The sequence below is a fragment of the Pleurodeles waltl genome, chromosome 9 (assembly GCF_031143425.1).
Source record: "Pleurodeles waltl isolate 20211129_DDA chromosome 9, aPleWal1.hap1.20221129, whole genome shotgun sequence".
Lineage (NCBI taxonomy): Eukaryota > Metazoa > Chordata > Amphibia > Caudata > Salamandridae > Pleurodeles > Pleurodeles waltl.
The window spans coordinates 385957865-385977019 of record NC_090448.1 but is presented as its reverse complement, the minus strand read 5'-3'; the positions used below and the strand labels follow the sequence as shown (position 1 = coordinate 385977019).

Genomic DNA, 19155 nt, shown 5'->3' with positions numbered 1-19155 from the left:
CTACTGATAGGCGAGATGCTTGGGTCCACCAAGAAAGATGTGATCTCATTGGTTTCGTAACCTTGATTACGTCGTCGAAAGATCCCTTGGACTGTGTCCACTGATTGCCCAGCTGCTCTTGAAGTGAACGCATTCTGAGACGACAGAATGGTACAAGCGGGATGCAGGAAGACATCATTCTCAGTAGGGACTTGAAGAGGCAAACTGAAACAGACCTTCTTTGTTTAACAAGTCTGGTTAAAGAAATTAGTTTCTTCTGTCTTTCTTTTGTAGGAGCCACCTTGGAACTGGATGTGTCTAGAACTGCACCCAGGAAAAGCTTTATTTTCAGGGGTTGGAAAGCTGATTTGCTGTGATTGATAGTTAGGCCTAGCTTGGCAAACATGTCTATGCAGGCTTTTGTTGCCTTCCGAGTCTGCGAACTGGACCTTGCCTTGATGAGCCAGTAGTCCAGATATGGAAAGACTTGAAATTTGTGCCTTCTGAGGAAAGCCACTACTGGAGCCAGGCACTTGGTGAAAACTCTGGGGGGCGATTTGAGGCCGATTTGAGGCGGAAAGGAAGCACCTTGAACTGGAAATGCTCTCCGGCTGCTACGAATTTGAGGAATTTTCTGTGAGATTGATGTATAGGAACATGGAAGTATGCGTCCTGAAGATCTATGGTTGACATATAATCTCCTGGATTGAGAAGGGAAAGGACATCCTGTAACGTAATCATACGGAATTACTGCCTTTTGAGGTAAGAATTCAGATCTCTGAGATCCAAGATTGGACGCCAATTTTTCTATTTCTTCTGAACGAGAAAGAAACGAAAATAAAACCCATTGTCTCTGTCCCGAACCGGGACCCTTTGTATAGCTCCTTTTTTGAGCATCGACCTGACTTCGTTTCTGAGGAGCTTTAAGTGCTTCAGTGAGCGTGGAGGAGGAGGTCTTGGTGGAGGAATTTGCATGAACTCCAGTGTATGGCCAAATTGAATAAGGTTTAACACCTAACGGTCGGAGATGATAATCTGCCAATTGTGCAGGTATTGGGAAATCCTTCTTCCTATTATGAGACTTGAGAAGGATAAGTAGCAGGAGTAAGGGAGAAGTCATTGCCTGTGACCTGCTTCTCTGATTTGTCGTCCCGCTCTTGTTCTATACGCAGTTCTAGCATATGCTGCCTGTGGAGGTTGCCTTTGCTGATATTGGGCTCGAAAGGATTGAATATTTGAGACGGAAGAAGGTTATTTATACTGCTGGAACCCCCCCTCTGTAGGTTGGATACCCCCTTACTTTGGCATCCCGAAAGGGCTGACTTTTCAACTGCATGGTTCCAAGGGACTTTGCAGTGTCCGTATCCGTTTTAAAAGCTTGCAGAGCCTCATCAACATGTTCCCCAAAAAGACCTTTCCCTTTGAAAGGTAAGTCAAGAATTTAGCTCTGTACTTCTGGTCTAACAGATGTTGCGCGAAGCCAGCCCTGCCTCCTTAAAACAGCTGCGCCTGCCAGCTGACGAAAGGCCGTAGTAGCAATATCCACTGCAGTCGATGACTTCCGCTGAAGCCTTTTCCTCTTCCTGTATTATCTTAATTGCTTCTGCTTTTGATTCCTCAGGAAGTTGGTCTATGTAAGGAGCTATGTCAGCCCATAGCTGCCTGTCATATCTTCCTATTACAGGTAATGAGTTTGACATCCTTACTGTAAGGAAGGACATCAAGGAGAAGCGCTTTCCAATATTATCAAGCCTTCTTCCTTCTTTATCAGGTGGAGCAGAGATTGCAGCTGAAGGACTTCTAGACCTGCGCCGTGCTTCTTGAGTAATAATAGAATCCGGCTTGGGATGTCCAGTCAGGCACGCTGGGGTGTCGTCTGGCGCCTTCCAATTCTTATCAAAGCAGGGCAAGACTGTGGTAACATTGGCAGGATTTTTCATTACCTTAATACCCTCACTGCATATGTAGTCTACTATGGGCATTGATTTTACGCTTTTTTGAAAGGGCTCCTTAAAGTCATACAGAAAGCATTCCATGCGCTTTGTAGGCATGGGTAGTGCAAACCTTTTCGCTGCCCGTTCCAACAAACTGTCAAATCCACCAATGTCACCTGGTGGAGAGTCTGCAGGGACCGGGTAGGGTGAAAATGGTGAAGGTATCTGATATCTGATAGTCACCCCATTCCGTAATATGATCTGTCAATTCTCTCTCTCCTCCCTGTCATCGACGGACGATAATGGGTCTTGTGGTGTAACCGAAAGAGATGTGTGCGGAGGCACATCCAATGGTAATACCTGTGGTCTAATGGGCGTAGAAGGAGGTGGTACTGATTAAGGTATAATTGTCTGCTGGTCTTCCGATTCAACTGGTGGAAATCTTTTCCTATAGCCCGCCAACATTAATTGGAGGTCTGAAAAAAGAGATCCTAGCATAGGAAACATTTGTTCCTGATACGAATATTGATCATCAGGAGAATAAAAGGACTGAGGGTCATACCGGTTATCGTCTCCCAATACTGACATTTTATATGTAGCTCAGAAGGACTATGGGCCGCTCTAAATGGCCCCTCTTCATCCGTTTCATCACCCTCTAAAAGATGAGCAGGAATTAAAGGTGAAACTTTAGTGGGCGATGTGTGCGACGGTGTCAGGGATTCCTTGGTTTTCCTAAAATATCCATTGACGGTATAATCGATGCTGTAATCGTCGACGGTGATGACGATTGTATGAGTCTCGTCAACGAAGCAGTCGGCGTCGACAAGGATGTCATCGTCGACGACGGTCTCGTCGCAGGAACCATCGACGGAGGTGAGGTAACCAATAACGTTGACGACAGCGTTGTAGTCGTGTGGACATTGGAAGTAGAGCATACTGTATAAACAGTCATCGTTGTAGATGTCATCGACAATGCTGCGCAGACGGTTCTCGTCAATGTAGTTGTCAGCGATCTTGTCGACGATGTCATAGACGGTTTGCCAGACGGCATTTTGAAGGACTGCTTAGACATTGGAGGTGGCAGAGGAGGCTCAGAAGATGCTTTTTTACTACGTTCTGAGGAGAAAGAACGTTCTCTACTTTCCCTGTGTGAGGGTACAGCCCTTTTGTGAGGAGAACTTGAAGAGCTGTGCATCTTGTAAGTCCCATGCTCGGTCTTTTTAGCCGCCTTTTTAGGTTGGTCCTGCATATGACGAGTTTGAGGTGATCTGTCCCTTTTTTTAGCCTGCCTGGAAGAAATAGAAGAGTCCTCACTGTCCAAACCAGAAACAGGATTCTTCCTTGTTTTCAGCTTCTGGAGCAAAATAAGACGCCTGCCCTCTCTGTCTTTAAGGGTCTTGTTAGAAAAGGTTCTGCATACCTTACAATCCTTGGCAGAGTGTTGTGGATAAAGGCAGTATATCCAGTCATTGTGGGGGTCCTCAAAATGAAGCCTCTTCTTTCCGCAGATCTTGCAGGCCCTGAAGAGACTCTTCCTCTCCTTGTCAGACATGCTGAAAATTCACAGAAATTGAGTGTAAAGCAGTCTAGAGAAAAGACCTGGAAGTCTTTGCCTAGAAACATCAATTTCTTGAGGAGAAAAATACTAGAATAAATTCCAGAAAGATGTGACTGAGCAGAGCTCAGTGGAGACTCCCTAGCACGACGTGCAGTAGAAAATCTGAGGCACTGGAGCTTCTCGCAGGAGTGTTCTTGGGGAAGGGGCAGCCTGATTGGCTGAAACCTGGTTTGAGTCTTTTTCCTCAAAAAGACAAGGATAGACTACTAATATAATAGGCTTTAAGCCTGTATACACTTTAGTTATCATAACATTGCTATTATAATACACCGGGGACTCCCGTCTCGACGACGGGGAATGATTCAAGCATGTGAATCTATGAGAGTTACAATACTGGAGTAAGTGGTCCAACCAATCTACTCAGATCAGATCTTGGAGAAGGGGAATAGGGGTGCTTATTAGTAGCCCCGGTTGTTGTTCCCATGACCATCAGATGGGGAAGTTGTGCCCACCTGATGGAGACCTGCCACACACAATCAGCACTTCTCTGAATCAGAAGAATAAGTTCTAGACTTAATTTCAGAGTTTCTAAGCATGGCTGGCTTCAAATTTGCAAGAAGCAAGATTTCTGGCACAGTCCATCTGCAAGTAAGTACACTACTGGTCATGGTCCCATCAACACCAAGTCACAATGTGATGATTCTGTCACAATCACGACAATCTTGTTTGCAGGACAGTACATGACATTGATTGTTCCGTATCCTGATGCTGCAATAGTCAAGAAATAATCTGGAAAGGAATGAGCAGCCTATGGGCAAACAAATGTACATTCTACAAAGGCAGAATGTTTTAGATCGAATAAAGATGTAAAGGTGATAGTGAGACCCAAGGTGGTCCCTAGATCGATCTTCTTTTTATCAAAGTATTTTAGATCTGGAATAAAGTGATTCATGCAACAAGGAGGTATTAAGGGCCAGATGTAGGAAGATTCCAATTTGCGACTTGCAAATTGCAAGTCAGAGCGACTCACAATTTGTGAGTCGCAAATTGGAATGTAGGATGGTGTCCCTGACACCATCTGCGACTCGCAAGGGGGTCGCAAAGGCCCACCTCATTAATATTCATGAGGTGGGTCACAATTTGCGACCCCCTTGCGAGTGGCGGCATTCACAGGAATGGTGGCCTGCTGCGGACACCAGACCACCATGTCTGTGACTGCTTTTTGATAAAGCAGTTTTTTTCTTTTTTTTAAATGCAGCCCGTTTTCCTTAAAGGAAAACGAGATGCATTACAAAAACGAAAAATGAAACGTTTTTTTTTTTCACAGCAGGCAGTGGTCCATAGGACCACTGCCTGCTCTGAAAAAATGTTTGCAGTTCCATTGTTTGCAGTTCCCCATGGGACCCCTTCAAATGGGTGCAAACTGCGATTGGTTTGCGGCTGCATTTGCGGTCACAAAGCAATCTGGCATTACACTGTGACTCGCAATTAGGAAGGGGACTCCCATCCTAATTGCGACTCGCAAACCTGTTTTTCGATTCGGTAGCCAGGTTACCGAATCGCAAATCGGGTTTTGTGCACTGCATAGTGCAGTTTGCACGTCGCAAACAGCGAAAATCACTGTTTGCGATGTGCAAACTGTTACCTACATCTGGCCCTAGATGTGTTGACCCACCTCTCTAAAACTCTTGGCATGGCGACAGAGGCCTGGCAGTTGGGTGAGCTAGTAGATCCTGATTTTTAGAACCCAAAGAGTGCCCTGTTTGTTAGGTAATGCAAATTGTACAATTCTGACAAAACGCTGGAAGGGCCTATTGTTTGAGGGAGAGGTACGACATCCTGGCACATCAGAAATAAGTGGCTGTTTTTGCCAAGGTGCTGTTGGCTCCAAGCATTGGCAGTAGTACTGCATATTCCTAGCTTCTTGGCAAAATTTGCCAACAGGAGGCAAAGCTTACAGAACTGTCAATGCCTATGAATCAGCAATTTCTGCTGGATGTGTGTACGGTGAGAAGTGTAATGTACAGTAACAGCCATTGATTTAGATGTTAACATGACCATTTGTAAGGGTTAATGTTTGTTATTTCCCAGAGGATCATAACCAACCATACAGTACCATCCCTCTCTGCTTTTCCAGTGAGACCCAAGTTTTGTTTAGACAGTAGCTCAAGATTTATGAGGCAAGAGCAAGGGAGTTGAGGCATTAGGTGACAATGCAATTACTCATTTCATTGAGGCAATCTCAAAACCACCTTGGCAAGGTAGATTGGACGGATGTTGTTTGATATTTGTTTAGAAAGAAAAGCTTTTGAATAAAAGGACATATAGGAAAATATATAAAAGCCTTGGTTAGTTGTGAGCTTCAGTATTGAAAAAGATTTGGTTTACACCAAAAGACCTCATATTCTCAGTGGTCCTAGAAAAGCTTCAAACTAGCATAAAAGTATCTTTCGGTTTTGCAATGAATATCTATTTTCTTTACTAACATATAAGAAAGTGCACAGTCTATTGAAGACACAGAGGCAGGTATTGCGCACTTTCGCAAGAAATGAAGACCATGTTTGACCTAATATAATTCCTTCTTGACACTGTTAATCAGCTGTTAACTTATAAATTATTTTACATTTATAAACTTGGCAATGGTGTCTTTTTATTATCCAAACCAAAAGAATAATTGGTGTTGTTTAGATTTTACTGATCAATAAGACAAAGACCAAATGGTGGGCGAGATCAAATGCAGGGGTGGTTTCTTTATTGGGGTACACGGCTGCTGCCCTTCTGTGGTGCTGACCCCCAGGCGGCCCCATAAATGCTTCAGACATTCAGAAACCATTTAATTAATTTTAGTTGTGTATTTCCAACAGAGTTCAAAAAGTTTGCCTTGCCTAATGCCTTTTTCAGTGAGTGTATGTGTTGGGGGGGGGATGGGGGAGGCAAGGTGTTTTATCATGACTGAAAAGCTGGGACTTGGGTGAAGTGCGCATGTCGGGATGGACTGGTGACTTGCTGTACCCAGCCCGACATGTACATTTGAACCCTCGCCAGACTGTTCAATGTTAGGAGCCCAGGGGTTTACAGCCACAGCCCCTTGTCTTTTAAGAGCATTGGTAGCTCCTGTCGAGCCAATCCTCGAGCTGCTCTCATACTGTTTATCTAGCAAGGGAGCAGTATCTAGATTGGCTCAGGAGATGCGGGGTGAGGCTGGCGGGCCAAGCTGGTGGTCATTCAACCCAAATTGCTTCATGCACGCCCGGAGATGAGAGACAGCAAGTCAGAAATCACGGTGTGTGGGAGTGTTCACTCTTCTCTTCAGCGACAACGAATTGACCCGGGGACTGCGAGTCACTCCCCCACCACTGGTAATTGTACTTAACTTACTTAAATTGAGAACCAGGACTTCCATTGTGACCCCACAAGTGGGAGATTGAACTTGACAACATTTGGGCAGGCCACAGGGCCGCCTGTCAAGGTTGAAGCGTCAATGTGCCCCCGCCATGACTATTCACCATGTGTGTGAATTTGGGTGAGACTTGACCTGCTGCTGGGTATTCTTTCTGCAGGGCCGGACTGGCCTAAGGCTATAGCCAGGGCAGGTCAGGCTTAATGTAAAGCGTCAATGTGCCCCCCCCCCGCCGCAACTACTCAGAGCATGCAGCAACGTGTGTGTGAATTTGTTTAGGAGACTGGGCCTGCTGCTGGTGTTCTGCCCAGGCCTGTTTTCTTCCCCACTCCGAGTTGACCCTGGTAGCAAAGTAACTGCCATGGGAACAAAAGCAGAAGACAGTGGAAAAGCTGCTATCCCTGATGACTACGCCCAACTCATTGACCTCCATGTTATGGACCGGTTGTAACATCAATGTAACTAATGTAAGGGTGTTATAATGCATTTAAAACTGCAGTGGCAAGGCATACAAAAATAGATGACTTAAGAGAAAAGATTGAATTGAAGCCTGGGAAAGAAGTACTTGGTGAAAGCAACATGAACGACGGCTTGGAAATGTCCTTAAGCTAAGCTGAGATGGCACTGCCCAAGGCTGGAGCATGCCCCTTCCGGCAAGACATTTGAAAAAAATATTAATCTTGAAGGAAAGAGCAATTGCTGGTCTCTGAAGGGGCTCTTTTCATCTCGAAGACTGCCTGCTGCTCATAACCAGTGTTGGACTGGCCTAAGGCTATGGGGCAGTCGGGCAGTGCCCTAGGGGTGGGTCCCACAGGTCAGTGTGTGGGCTGTTTTTTTTTTTTTTTTGCTGTAAGTTGCCCTGTTTTGTGTTCTGGAAGTTTGGTGTTTTAGTGTTTGCAGTTGTTACCGCAAATACCAACTAGAAGAGACAAATGCATGCGCCTACACCGTCGCCGTGGCTACTCTTAACCAGTTTAAATATGCCCCGATTTGCATGTCATTGTCATCAATCGTGTGACGTGGGCCGGTTTCGAGCTATCTCGGGCCGCCTTTATTTAGGTGCCCCACGTGCTTACCTGTTGAAGCTTATTTATTTAGTGTTCGCCAGACTGCTGACCCTGATGTTGTGCGTGTATCTGTTTTTCTCACATTAACATTTGGTTGGTGGAATGCAGTAAAACTGCCTAATAATAGTCATAAAATTCTCTACATATCACAGAAGAGGCAGCACTGCCCTATGTTGCCAGGTTTGTTTGTGTTCTGCTGCTGCCTGGGTTGGTGTTTACATTTGGCTGCCTGATTCGGAATGCAAAGTGATAGTGAAACTGCATAATAATGCTCATAAAATTCCCTATACGAACACAGAAGCCACCATATGTTGGCTGTTTTGTGTTCTGATGCTGGAGGCAGCCACCTGGGTTGGTGTTTACTGTTGTGCTGTGATATATATTACGGCAAACAACGACGACAAAAGACAAATGCATTAAGAAGGGTTGGAAAGCCCCATGAGTGCTGAATGCCCAGGAGACACTTGACCTGCAGCTGGACAAGGAGATGTGTTGGAAGGGGCTGAAAGCCAGGCTTACCGTGCGGCTGATTCAACCCCAGGCTCAAGAGATTACTTTCCAAGGCCATCCCGTCCCCAAGAAGCTGTTTTCCTGCTCCGCAAAGGCCCGTGGTATCTTTCTCTGGACTGTTGTGGCAAAGGGGCTGAAGTGGCGAGCAGTAAAACTTGGTGGGAGGGGTGGAGGAGAGTCCAGACGCATAATGCTCAATGTTTAGGTATCTGTGCAGGATAAAAGGTGTGTTTGTTCCCTTTGTCCACTGCCTTAGCGTTCTTTAAACAATGTGTGTAGTTGCCTTGACGTTTTACTGCTGCAAATACTTTAGGCAGCACTTAAAATTACTGCTCACCAAATGTGTAGGAGCACCCCACTGGCTCAGATAAGAAAACTGTGGCCTAAAAAAATATTATTTTCCAGGATCACACTAACTATTGATGCTGGGATTAAAATTGGCAATGTTCAGTCCACAAAAATTATCATTTTCTCTGCTAGAGCGTACATGCTAGATTTAATTTGTAAAGGTATATCAATAAATAAGGAACTCTTTGAGGTATTCAGCATTGTTATCTTAAAGTCTGTTATGAGGTTCTTTGGTTATACTGAATAACCAGATCTCTACATCATTATCATATGAACTCTTTATTGATGTTATAACTACACTTTCACAACTGCCTTATTAACCTTCTTGCTTTCTCAAATTTACTTACAAATGCACCATTTAGCCACTCTCTTTTCGAACTTTTCCCGAGGGGACAACCCCACCGATCCCCCCTTAATACGGTTGGGCTCGCTCGCTACACTTGCTCAGACAGGTAGCTCATTCTGAACTTCTACGCATCACCACTTTCAAATGTCACCAGCCACCACTGATCGAATGGGGTTTAGAGATGCCAAAAAATCTATTATTATTGAACTAGGTTATGTTGAATAACATGGATTCAATAAAAAAAGAAGTGTGGATATTACTTAGATTAGGCAGTGTCTGGTCCTTGAGATAACATTCTTTCAGCACTTTCTTTGCTAAAACATAAGAAACGGGTCCAAAGATTTTTTTTCACGAAGTCACTGCATGCAATGACTAATGGTTGGCTTGCTGAATACCAAGCATCCCTAGCCTTGATTCACCTTATACCACCGTATACTTCATGTTTTTTAGCTCATTCTTCCACTTTCTTTCTCATTTGTGAGTCTTACCCTTTGTCACTGTTTCCCTATATTTCACTCAATCCTTTCTCCACTCACTGCATTTCCCTACCATGCTCTTAAAGTTTTATTATGAAAAATACCCCAGTCCCCAAAAAACTGATTGCCGGTCCCACCATCAACACAGACCAAGCACTGCATGGTTTGCCACTCAGACTACGCCCCTTGGAATGCTGGAAGTTGTAGTGCTTATGTATATTTTATTGCTGCTGATTCTGTAGTGAAGAAAAGAGAAGGATAATACTTGATTCTCTGTTTCTGTGACTATAAAAGCAGTTCCACTTTCTGAGACCTCAGTATATGAACACATTTCAAAAGGTTAAAAGTGCAATTTATTGCTTTCAGAATGCCATTGTTCATCTTCTCCACAAGGAATAAATATAAAATGTTAATATTGTGTTCTTCAAAAACTGGAGCTTTTGTTAATAGTTGCTAGTAACTTACTGCAGCGTTGTTTCCTGGTTTTTTTCGATTTCTGTATCTTCTTCTTCTCGAACTGCCAGAAACTCTTCGTTTAGGTCTGTGCTTTTACTCGTGAGTTTCTTATTCAAATACGTTGCTTTCTGCATGTTCTCCTCTACCTAAACAGAGAAAGCATGGTGCTTGATTAACAAAACGTCTGTCACCATAAAATTGTGCTTTTGGGGGACGGGCTTCAGCAGTCCTGAAAGCTACGGCATGCCCTCGAAGGGACAGCCACATTTATCGAAGCCGACATAGTGTCACAAAAACCGGTGCAAAATTTAAATTGGGACTTACCTTCCAGTGCCCATCTCGAGTTGCGCTGTAAAGTAGCCCTAAAGAAACGCTAAGTAGGGCTTAGCGCTACTTTGCACTGCTTTGCACTACTTTGCACTGCTTTGCACTACTTTGTGCTACTTTGCTTCAACATGGCGTCCCATGAATGGCACATGGGTGTTCCAATAAAACCACCCATGGGATTTTACAGGAAGCCCTATTAAGTAAAAAAGGTACAAAGGGCTTAGCGCCATACATTTATGTCCCCTCGAGGCAGGCATAACGTTTGAAAAGGGATTTCTTTTCACAAAACGTTTCTAACTTTGCAAGTGCGCTATAATGGTGAAGGGCGTGTGCATGATGCAAGGCAGCCTAAAAAGCGCAGAGGATGACAGCAGCAGCCCCATAACTCTGTAGAAATGGTACTCTCCTGCTCTCTCCCTTTGGCGCAATACAACGCAGCAACTCTAGCTGCTGCGCCTCGTTGCATCAAGCAAATCTGGCCCAAAGTGTAAACAGCTGAAAGCTATTAATATTTGGTTTCACTGTTCTGGTCAAAGAGTCCTAGCAGATCAACACAAATGCACTCCTTTATGCATCTTCCCTGCTATCCACTTCACAGCCTCCTTGAATGGAACTGAACCTTATAAACACAGGAACAATCTGGTAAGCTAGGGGACAAAAGTTGGTTTGAGGGCTGAATGGGCTGAGCACACACGTCGATTCACCAAAATTGCAGCTGAGTGGAAGTAATATCACACACACGTTTACCGCCAACCCCCTTATGACATGATATGGTTGACATCTTACCTCACATTTAGTCTCTCAACAGCCTTCCATTTCCATCAAACATCAGAAGAGTATCCAAGAGAACTTTAGCACAACTACATTATGTATAGTATCACAACTTAAACTGCTTTTTGCTACATACATTTGCCCTTGTACATGTCGATGTGCAATTATTTTAAAATAGATGTAATTTGTGAGATTTAGCATTAGGTTGTTGTGAATTATGTATTGTGCAACTGCATGTGTGAAACCATGTTTGATGTAAAAAGTATGGGGGATTGCGTTTAAGATTCAGTGTGTACAGTGGTGTTGAGTGCCAGGGTTACAGTAGCACCCTAACTTGTGATTTCTATGTGTAATGCAGTTTTGTGCTTTAGACGCTATTACATTCCCATCAACCTTAAACGCCCAACTCTAGTATTTTCATTTAAAAAAAGATGTACATACTTTAGCAACTGCTTTTTCCCTGTTTAAATGAGCCTTAGGTGGGCTTGGGTGTGGGCTTTGAAGGCAAGGGTTAGTTTGGCAATTGGTAACACAGATGCAATAAACAAGAGACAGACTATTTTGAGATGGGTAAAATGGCATGTATTAAGCCAAAGCGATTGAAAAGCTCGTTAGACTTCCTGACTGATTTGTTGTTCTCCATACAGAAGCATAAAACGCTTCTAACATCTAACAAGGGCAGAATAAATCCAGCTGGTGAAGAAGGATTATTAAAAATACTGGAAGTGTGCAAATCTGAAGCTACCTCGGGTGAAAATGTAGGGTGAGATCTCATCCCTATCCTACTGGTGTGAAAACCTTGATAGGGTTCCAAAGCAGAGAAAGCCTGTAACTCTATGATAGCTATCAAAACGGCTGCCTTCCAAGTATGCTGCTGCACTATCTTGTGGTTTGGTTCAAAAGGAGAAACCATAAACTTAGATAATACTAAATTGGGCTCCCAGGGTGGAGAAGGTGTCTTCACCTGTGGATGAACATTCCTTATTCCTTCACGAAAATCTTCAACTACTGGTAGCATAAAGTATGAAGACTGATGCGGGCAATTTAATGGAAGAATACGTCAGCTTACACGTGGCAAAATATAATACGTATGGCAGGATGACTTCTTTTTGATCTATAATGGTATAAAAATTATTTTGTTGACACCACAAACAAAGCCTCCTTCATTTGAAAGTATAAAAGCATAAAGTTGCAGCAAAATGTACACGGAAGACTGACGCAAATACAGGTGTCTATATTATTCAATTTCAGGAGACATGCTACCAAAATCACAGATGTTAGCTTCAGATGAAGCAATTATTCCTTGCAATTTGGTCACAGCAGATTCCTGTGTGGCTTTGGGACATCTGCAGCTGGCCTGGAAACCACCACTGTCTGAGCCACTAGCACCAATCAGAATCAGTTTTGCTTGTGAGGTTGGTACTTCAAAAGTACCAATGGATTCACAGGAATGGGATGGAAGGTTTAATTTCCTTGACTACTCGATCAAATAGGCTCCCATTTTCCAGAAGAGACCTTGAGCATTTGGCATTCTGTACAGTTGTAAAAATGTCTATTTGCGGGAAGGAAGGTTTTTGGCCAAGGGCCACTACCAAATTCTTTAGGCTTCCAACAAAAGCTGCCTGGATTTGCCCACCCCTCACCAATTGTTCAGCTGTAATTTAATGTCAAGGATGGTAGGAACTCTTTTAATGCTAGATGAGCTGTTCTAAGCTCCAGGACATTGATGTGACAAGAGCTTATTTCGGTGTCCAAAGGTGTTGGACAGACTGGTCAAGTAGGTGAGGTCCAGAGTCTACCAGAGAAGCATCCATTACTTTCATCTGAGAAAATAGGCTACGAAAAAAAAAACCCTCGCAGAAGATCGTTCCTTGTGTTCCACCAGGAAACTGAATTGCTATTTGAGTCAAACACAGTTTGTCATTTCAACTGTCAACTTCCTGAGATCACTAGTCTTCCAAACCTCGTTTTAGAGGCGTTAAATGCAATCTTGCATTTGAGGCAATCTATACACTGTAGGCCATTAATCCCAGAAGTGATGACATTTGTCATCCTGTTGGATTAATTGTTTTTGACATTTCATTGAAAAGGATTACGTTTTGCACTCCAAAGGAAATCACTCTCTTTTGCACTGTGTTTAGAGTCGCTTCTAAAACATGTTAGTGTTTAGATAGTTGAAATAGTTCACCTTTGAAAATGTACTTGCAGACCCAGTTGATGAAGTAAGCTCACAGTTAAGTGTAGATTGTTTCATAATTTTACTGGATTTCCTTCTTTGATCAACCAGTTGTCCAGGTATGGGTGTATGATGGTCTTTTCTTGATGTTGTTGGGATGCTGCTTCTACTGTCACTACATTTGGAAAACATCCAACGTGCAAACTTCATGCCGAAATGAACGACAGCATACTAGTAACGGTGACTGGCAGATTTTGACTTAGGATCCCATCTTGGCTAGGATGTGTACCTAAGTTGCCGCTGCTTGTGAGGCTGGTATGACCAGTAATGGACTAAACACTCTGTCTATGGTAATAGTGGCAGTCCTTGTGATTATAAGATTACCTAAACATTTTTGCACTCCTCTAGACTCACCTATTTAACGGTTTTCACCTATGTCTTCGTGTGGAGCATCTCTTCCTCCATTAGCTGCCCAGAGTGTTATCTAAAAATGGTAAGTTTAGAGTCTTCAACTGAACATCGGACTTCAGAAATGTGAAACAAAACCGTGACAATCTTCTATGGTTAATTCCGGGGCAAACAAAAATAATACCCAGCTCTGTAAAGGCCATGCACATACATTACTTGACTGCACAGCAGTAAGCTCGACATTTAGACATGAAGACCGGAGCTAGGCGTACTGAGCTATGGTTCTCTTGACGAAAGTGTGACACAGAGACCAATGCCACCAGATACTCTCTAGGTTGTACGAATGCTACTCTGGGCAGGAGTTCCCAAATGAGGACTTCCACTAGAGTATAGGACTACAGGACAACCCCGAATAGCGTTGTACAGTAAAAAATAAGTTACAGAACATTTTTCTAATACATGTGTGTATTTTTACACCAGTGTGGGTGGCTGCACCCCATAATATAGGGCCCTCCCCTTAGGTGTAGGAATTAGGTGGTCCTGAAGAAATCTGAATAGTGGCGTTTTTCAGATGACTCATTATGGCCAGTTTATGTTGCCCTTGTATTTAATCGTAACCTAGGATCCCCATAACAAAGTATGTTTAAACTGTACCCTGTAGGTGTTTTTAGCATAGTTAGGTTTTAAGATCCACTAAGTCAGTACAGCAAATATTAAAGAGCTTCCTCCCATTGTGTGGGCGAGCCCGCCAGGAGTTGATTCTCTCTGCAGACGCAGGTCCAATGATGAAGCATGCCATATGATTAGCAGGAGGGTGAGGGCACTTCTAGACACAAGGGTGTCCTTGTGATACAAGCCCGGAAATCTTTTTTAAAGATTCTGTCTCTCTTCTTTGGACCATCCCTGTAGTTATGATTGGCATGGACAGCACTAAGCCCTCCTGGACAACCTCATAAAAATCTTGCATTCTATCCTAGGAAGGTCCTCAGCAAGTCTGTGAATTGTTTTACATAGGGAACAATCGTCCTTCCCTAGGAGCATTGTAGCACTTGCACCTTTGATTGCAGTGGTGGGAGTACAGCAAATTTTCTTTCCAGTGTCATCCATCTTCTTGTTTTTTTCTATCCAGAGGATCTGAGGTGTCTTTGCTGAGGCATGATTTTTTTCAGAGAGCTGATACAATAACTAAATCTGGGTTTGGCACAAAGCGCAGCGAGGCTGGATTTTGTTAAGGAAGCATATATTTTTTAAATAAATGAGAAGTCACTGATTTATTTATGGCCTTTTCTTGTGCCATCTCCAAGAGACCCAGCATCAGAGGAAGAAGAGGTATAGGCATTGCCCAGGGCTAAAGCATCACCATAATGACGGATATGGATGTAAGAACGGCCTCAAAGGGTATGTTCAGCTTCGGTGCACCTATTGCCAAAACATCTTGGAATGCTTTAATGCCATACACCAACGACACACTAGAAGAAGATCCCAATATTGAAGTAGAAGTATATGAGGAATTAAAATCCCGGCCATTAGAAGATATGACAGGCCAGAGGTAATATGCTTCTTGCGACTACACTTACAAGATGGACGATTATCCTTTGTAGCATGAAGTGAAAGACAAGGATGAGGCATCTCTTCCGGCCTGTGCTCTCTCGGACCCACTGACTAAGACCTTTCCAATTTTCTAACACATTTTATGTGTTTGATATACCACCCTATTTGGCATACGTGTGCACAGACGTAGGTCCTGTGCTCACTGTGCCACTAGTACCAAGCTACACCAAAAGGACGACTGCCAATTACGGCTAAACCGGTCTTGGGTTGCATGGTCCTTAGGGAGAACCTGGCCTGGCAGTTCAGCCTAAACTGTTTGTATTGGAGCAGGGTCAAAACTGACATTGTGAGCAAAAGCACAATGGGTTGGAATGCTACCCCAAGTGATTGTCAGTGGTTAGATTTATTGCATGCATTCCTCACATCACCTTTTGTGTGTTTGATTTTTCTAATGAGAGGCATGAGGTAGGTCAGAAGACAATGGGCCACATGTACAGATGTCAGGTTTTGCGACTTACAAATTGTGAGTCTTACCAACTCGTGAGTCGCAAAACCTGACGTACAACAGTGTCTCAGACACTGTTAGCGATTTCCAAATGGGTCGCAAGGGACCTGCCTCATTAATATTCATTAGGTAGGTTGCAAATTGCGACCTGTTTGGGAATGGCTGCCCTCACAGGGATGGTGGCCTGTTTGGGTCAGCAGACCGTCATGTCTGTGACTGCTTTTTAAATAAAGCAGTTTTTTTAAAAATGCAGCCCGTTTTCCTTAAAGGAAAACGGGATGCATTTCATAGATAAAAATTAAACGTTTCAGTTTCATTTTTTCAGAGTGGACTGTGGTCCGGGAGACTACTGCCTGCTCTGAAAAATGTTTGCGCCCCCATGCACAAAGGAGAAGGGGTTCCTTGGGGACCCCTTCCTGTTTGTGAATGGGTTAACACCAATTTGAAATGGATTGTTTTGCGATCGCATCCATGGTCACAAAACAATCATACCTACCACTGTGACCCTTGGCACACCCCTTCCTAATCGCAAATTGCAAACCTATTTTGTGATTCCGTAAATAGACTACTGAATCACAAAATAGCATTTGTACATACCAAAATGCTTTTTTCCCTGCACAAATGGTCAGATTCTGCGAATCAGGCCGATTGTGCACAGAAAAAAGCTTTGTACATCTGGCCTCATGTCCTTTGAAATAGGTAGCAGGGGAAGCTTAAGTGAACTCAGCGATGTCTGAAAAGAATCCTCTGCTGGAATTGTGGAAGAAAAGAGTCGGGGAGCCCACAGGAGATGGTTAGAACTGCCACCGTTTACTAGGTGATATATATTCCCCCAATTAAGAATGCGTAGATATTGAACATTTTGACATCCATCTCCATGATGCAGATCAATGTCCTGATGCTGAATGCCTCAACATCGATTACCTCAAAGTTGATGACTAATGCTTTGATGGTGATTGTGTAGGGTGAAGCCAAATGTGATAGAGGTATCCAGCATACTATTTCTACATTGGTGAGCTTCCATACATCAGGTGACAATGTTTCGCCATCTTTGAGGATCCATCCTTCAACAGTGAGTAGGTTGGGCTCAAGTCCTTTGCTGACATCAAAACTTTCAACCTCAAGTGGAAGCAGGAGTTGCACAATCAGTGATACCATCTCTTTTCTCCCTTTCAATACCTTCTGTCCTTGAGAGTCTTTAGGATTCACTGGCTGCATCGAAGTAGAGCAGATGATTCCCTGGAGGCTATCTCATCTGCTTTCTTTTCCTTCACTTATATATCTTTCAGTTTTCTTATCAGCTTTTTCCCACTCTGTATTTGAGGGTGCTCCAAGATGTTTTGGTACAGAATTGACAGCCCTTGATGGAATAAGAGGCTGGGTGCCCATCACACAGATCAGAGGGCCAGATGAATCTTCCTGTCCACCACAGGAAGGACATCTAATAAATACAAAATGCATTTTGACTGAAACATGTATCTGAACCACCCAAAGATACCCTGCATTTGCCCTGTAGCCTCAAATAAAGCAGAATAATTCTGAGAGGAAAACTGCCAAAAACAGGCTATAAAATACATGCAGCTGTTCCCAAGGTACCACTCTCAAGAACCAGAAAAAAGAACTGTCTCTGACAGGCAACTATCAGTGCAAGGCACTAAGGGATCAGAAGTTGCTAGATTCTCTTAAAGACTAAGGGTGCTTTTTAACTCTTTTAGTACTAAGTCAATCTGCCTCGTTTTTTCTTCATTGCAGGCAGGTGTAGACAACAAGTTTGATTAAGATGCTGAAGTGTAGTTTTGTAAGGAGTGTTTTAGGAATACTTATAATTCCAGGAACAAATATGGCCATTGATGGGCTTTGGAAAGTGCTTTCTAGCACTGGTTACGCTGATTTTTGGACATGTTTTTATATAAAACTGTATGGCTTAAGCATAACATATTCCCCATATACAGTGTGGAATTACTTCAATGTTATGGCTATTAATGAGGATCCTACGATTTAGAATAAAAGGAAATAAAAGATTAACTAAACAGTCACATTTTACCTTCAAAAGTTTATTTTTTAAAATTTCTCGCTGCTTAATACATTCTTCTTCCATGCTGGTTAACTGTGTTTCAAGGTAACTCCTATAAAAGAAAGAAATTAGATGCAGCCAAAGTAACATAGTATACAATACTACTGAACATGTAAAAGACATGCATCCAAAGGATATTCAACACATTTTAACAAAGCTTAACTTTTTGATAACCAACCACATCAAACAACCACTGCTCTAAGGTTTAAATTCCTTCAAAGAATGGCGTAATGAAGAAATAAGTTACGATGTTTCCTTTTTTAAAAAGTGTTCTACAATCTGTGTGTAAATTACAGTATAGGATGTGACAAGTGTGCATTAAAAGAGTATTTTGGGCAGTATAGGTAGAAACAAAGGGCCAGGTGAACAAAGCTTTTCTTAGCTGTCACAAATGGTCCGATTCATAGAATCGGTCCATTAGCACCCACTAAAAAGCACTTTTCTTTGTACAAGGGCCCTATTTGTGATTTGGTAACCTATTACCAAATCACAAATAGATGTGCATTTCAGTATTAGGAACGGGCATGTATAGGGCCCCCCTTCCTAAAAACGAATCGCACTGGCATGTGTGAATGTTTTGCTACCGAAATGAGGTTGCAAAACATTCACATTTTACCGCCTACTTCAAGAAGATGGTAACCCATTCGCAAATGGGAAGGGACCTCTAAGGTACCCCTTCCATTAGTGAATTGATATAAAAATATTTTTTAAGAGCAGGCAGTAGTCCCTCTGATTACTAACTACTCTTAAAAAGTGAAAAGAAAACTTTAAAAATGTTCTTTTTGAAACATCCTTTAAGAAAAACGGGCTGCATTTAAAAAAAAAAACAAGATTGCTTTATTGAAAATCAATTACAGACATGGTGGTCTGCTGACCCCAGCAGGTGACCATCCCTGTAATTTCTGCCATAACCAATGGGTCCTAAACCGAGACCTATCTCAATAATGTTCACGAGGTGGGCGTATTTGCAACTCACTGGGAATCACAAAAAGTGTTAAACACACTTTTGTACATTGCTGTTTGCAATTACCAAATAGCGAATCACAAAAATGTGCTATTTGTTAATCGCAAACATTACAATTTTTTAGCCGTTGCAAACTCTCCACTTTGCATAAGTAAGGGTTGTTGTGACAGCTAAAAGTTATATTGTATGTACTAAACACATTTTAAGAGTCATTCAAGTTTTACCCACTTTTAAATTGGAAGGGGCGTGTTCTAGGTGTCCCTTCCAAATTGCGATTCAGTACCCTATTTATCAATGATGGTTAC

The 19155-nt window shown here is 42.8% G+C and overlaps 1 protein-coding gene across 2 annotated transcripts in view; it reads right to left on the bottom strand.

The window, feature by feature from the left end:
* Positions 1 to 19155, bottom strand: part of CCDC175 (coiled-coil domain containing 175) — a 268009-nt gene that overhangs the window by 136923 nt on the left and 111931 nt on the right. For both annotated transcript variants that reach the window (XM_069207017.1, XM_069207018.1), the window contains 2 exons: positions 17857 to 17938; positions 10084 to 10220 (listed from right to left, as the gene is read on the bottom strand). In XM_069207017.1, the coding sequence (XP_069063118.1) occupies positions 10084 to 10220; positions 17857 to 17938 (219 nt within the window). The remainder of the gene's footprint in view (positions 1 to 10083; positions 10221 to 17856; positions 17939 to 19155) is intronic.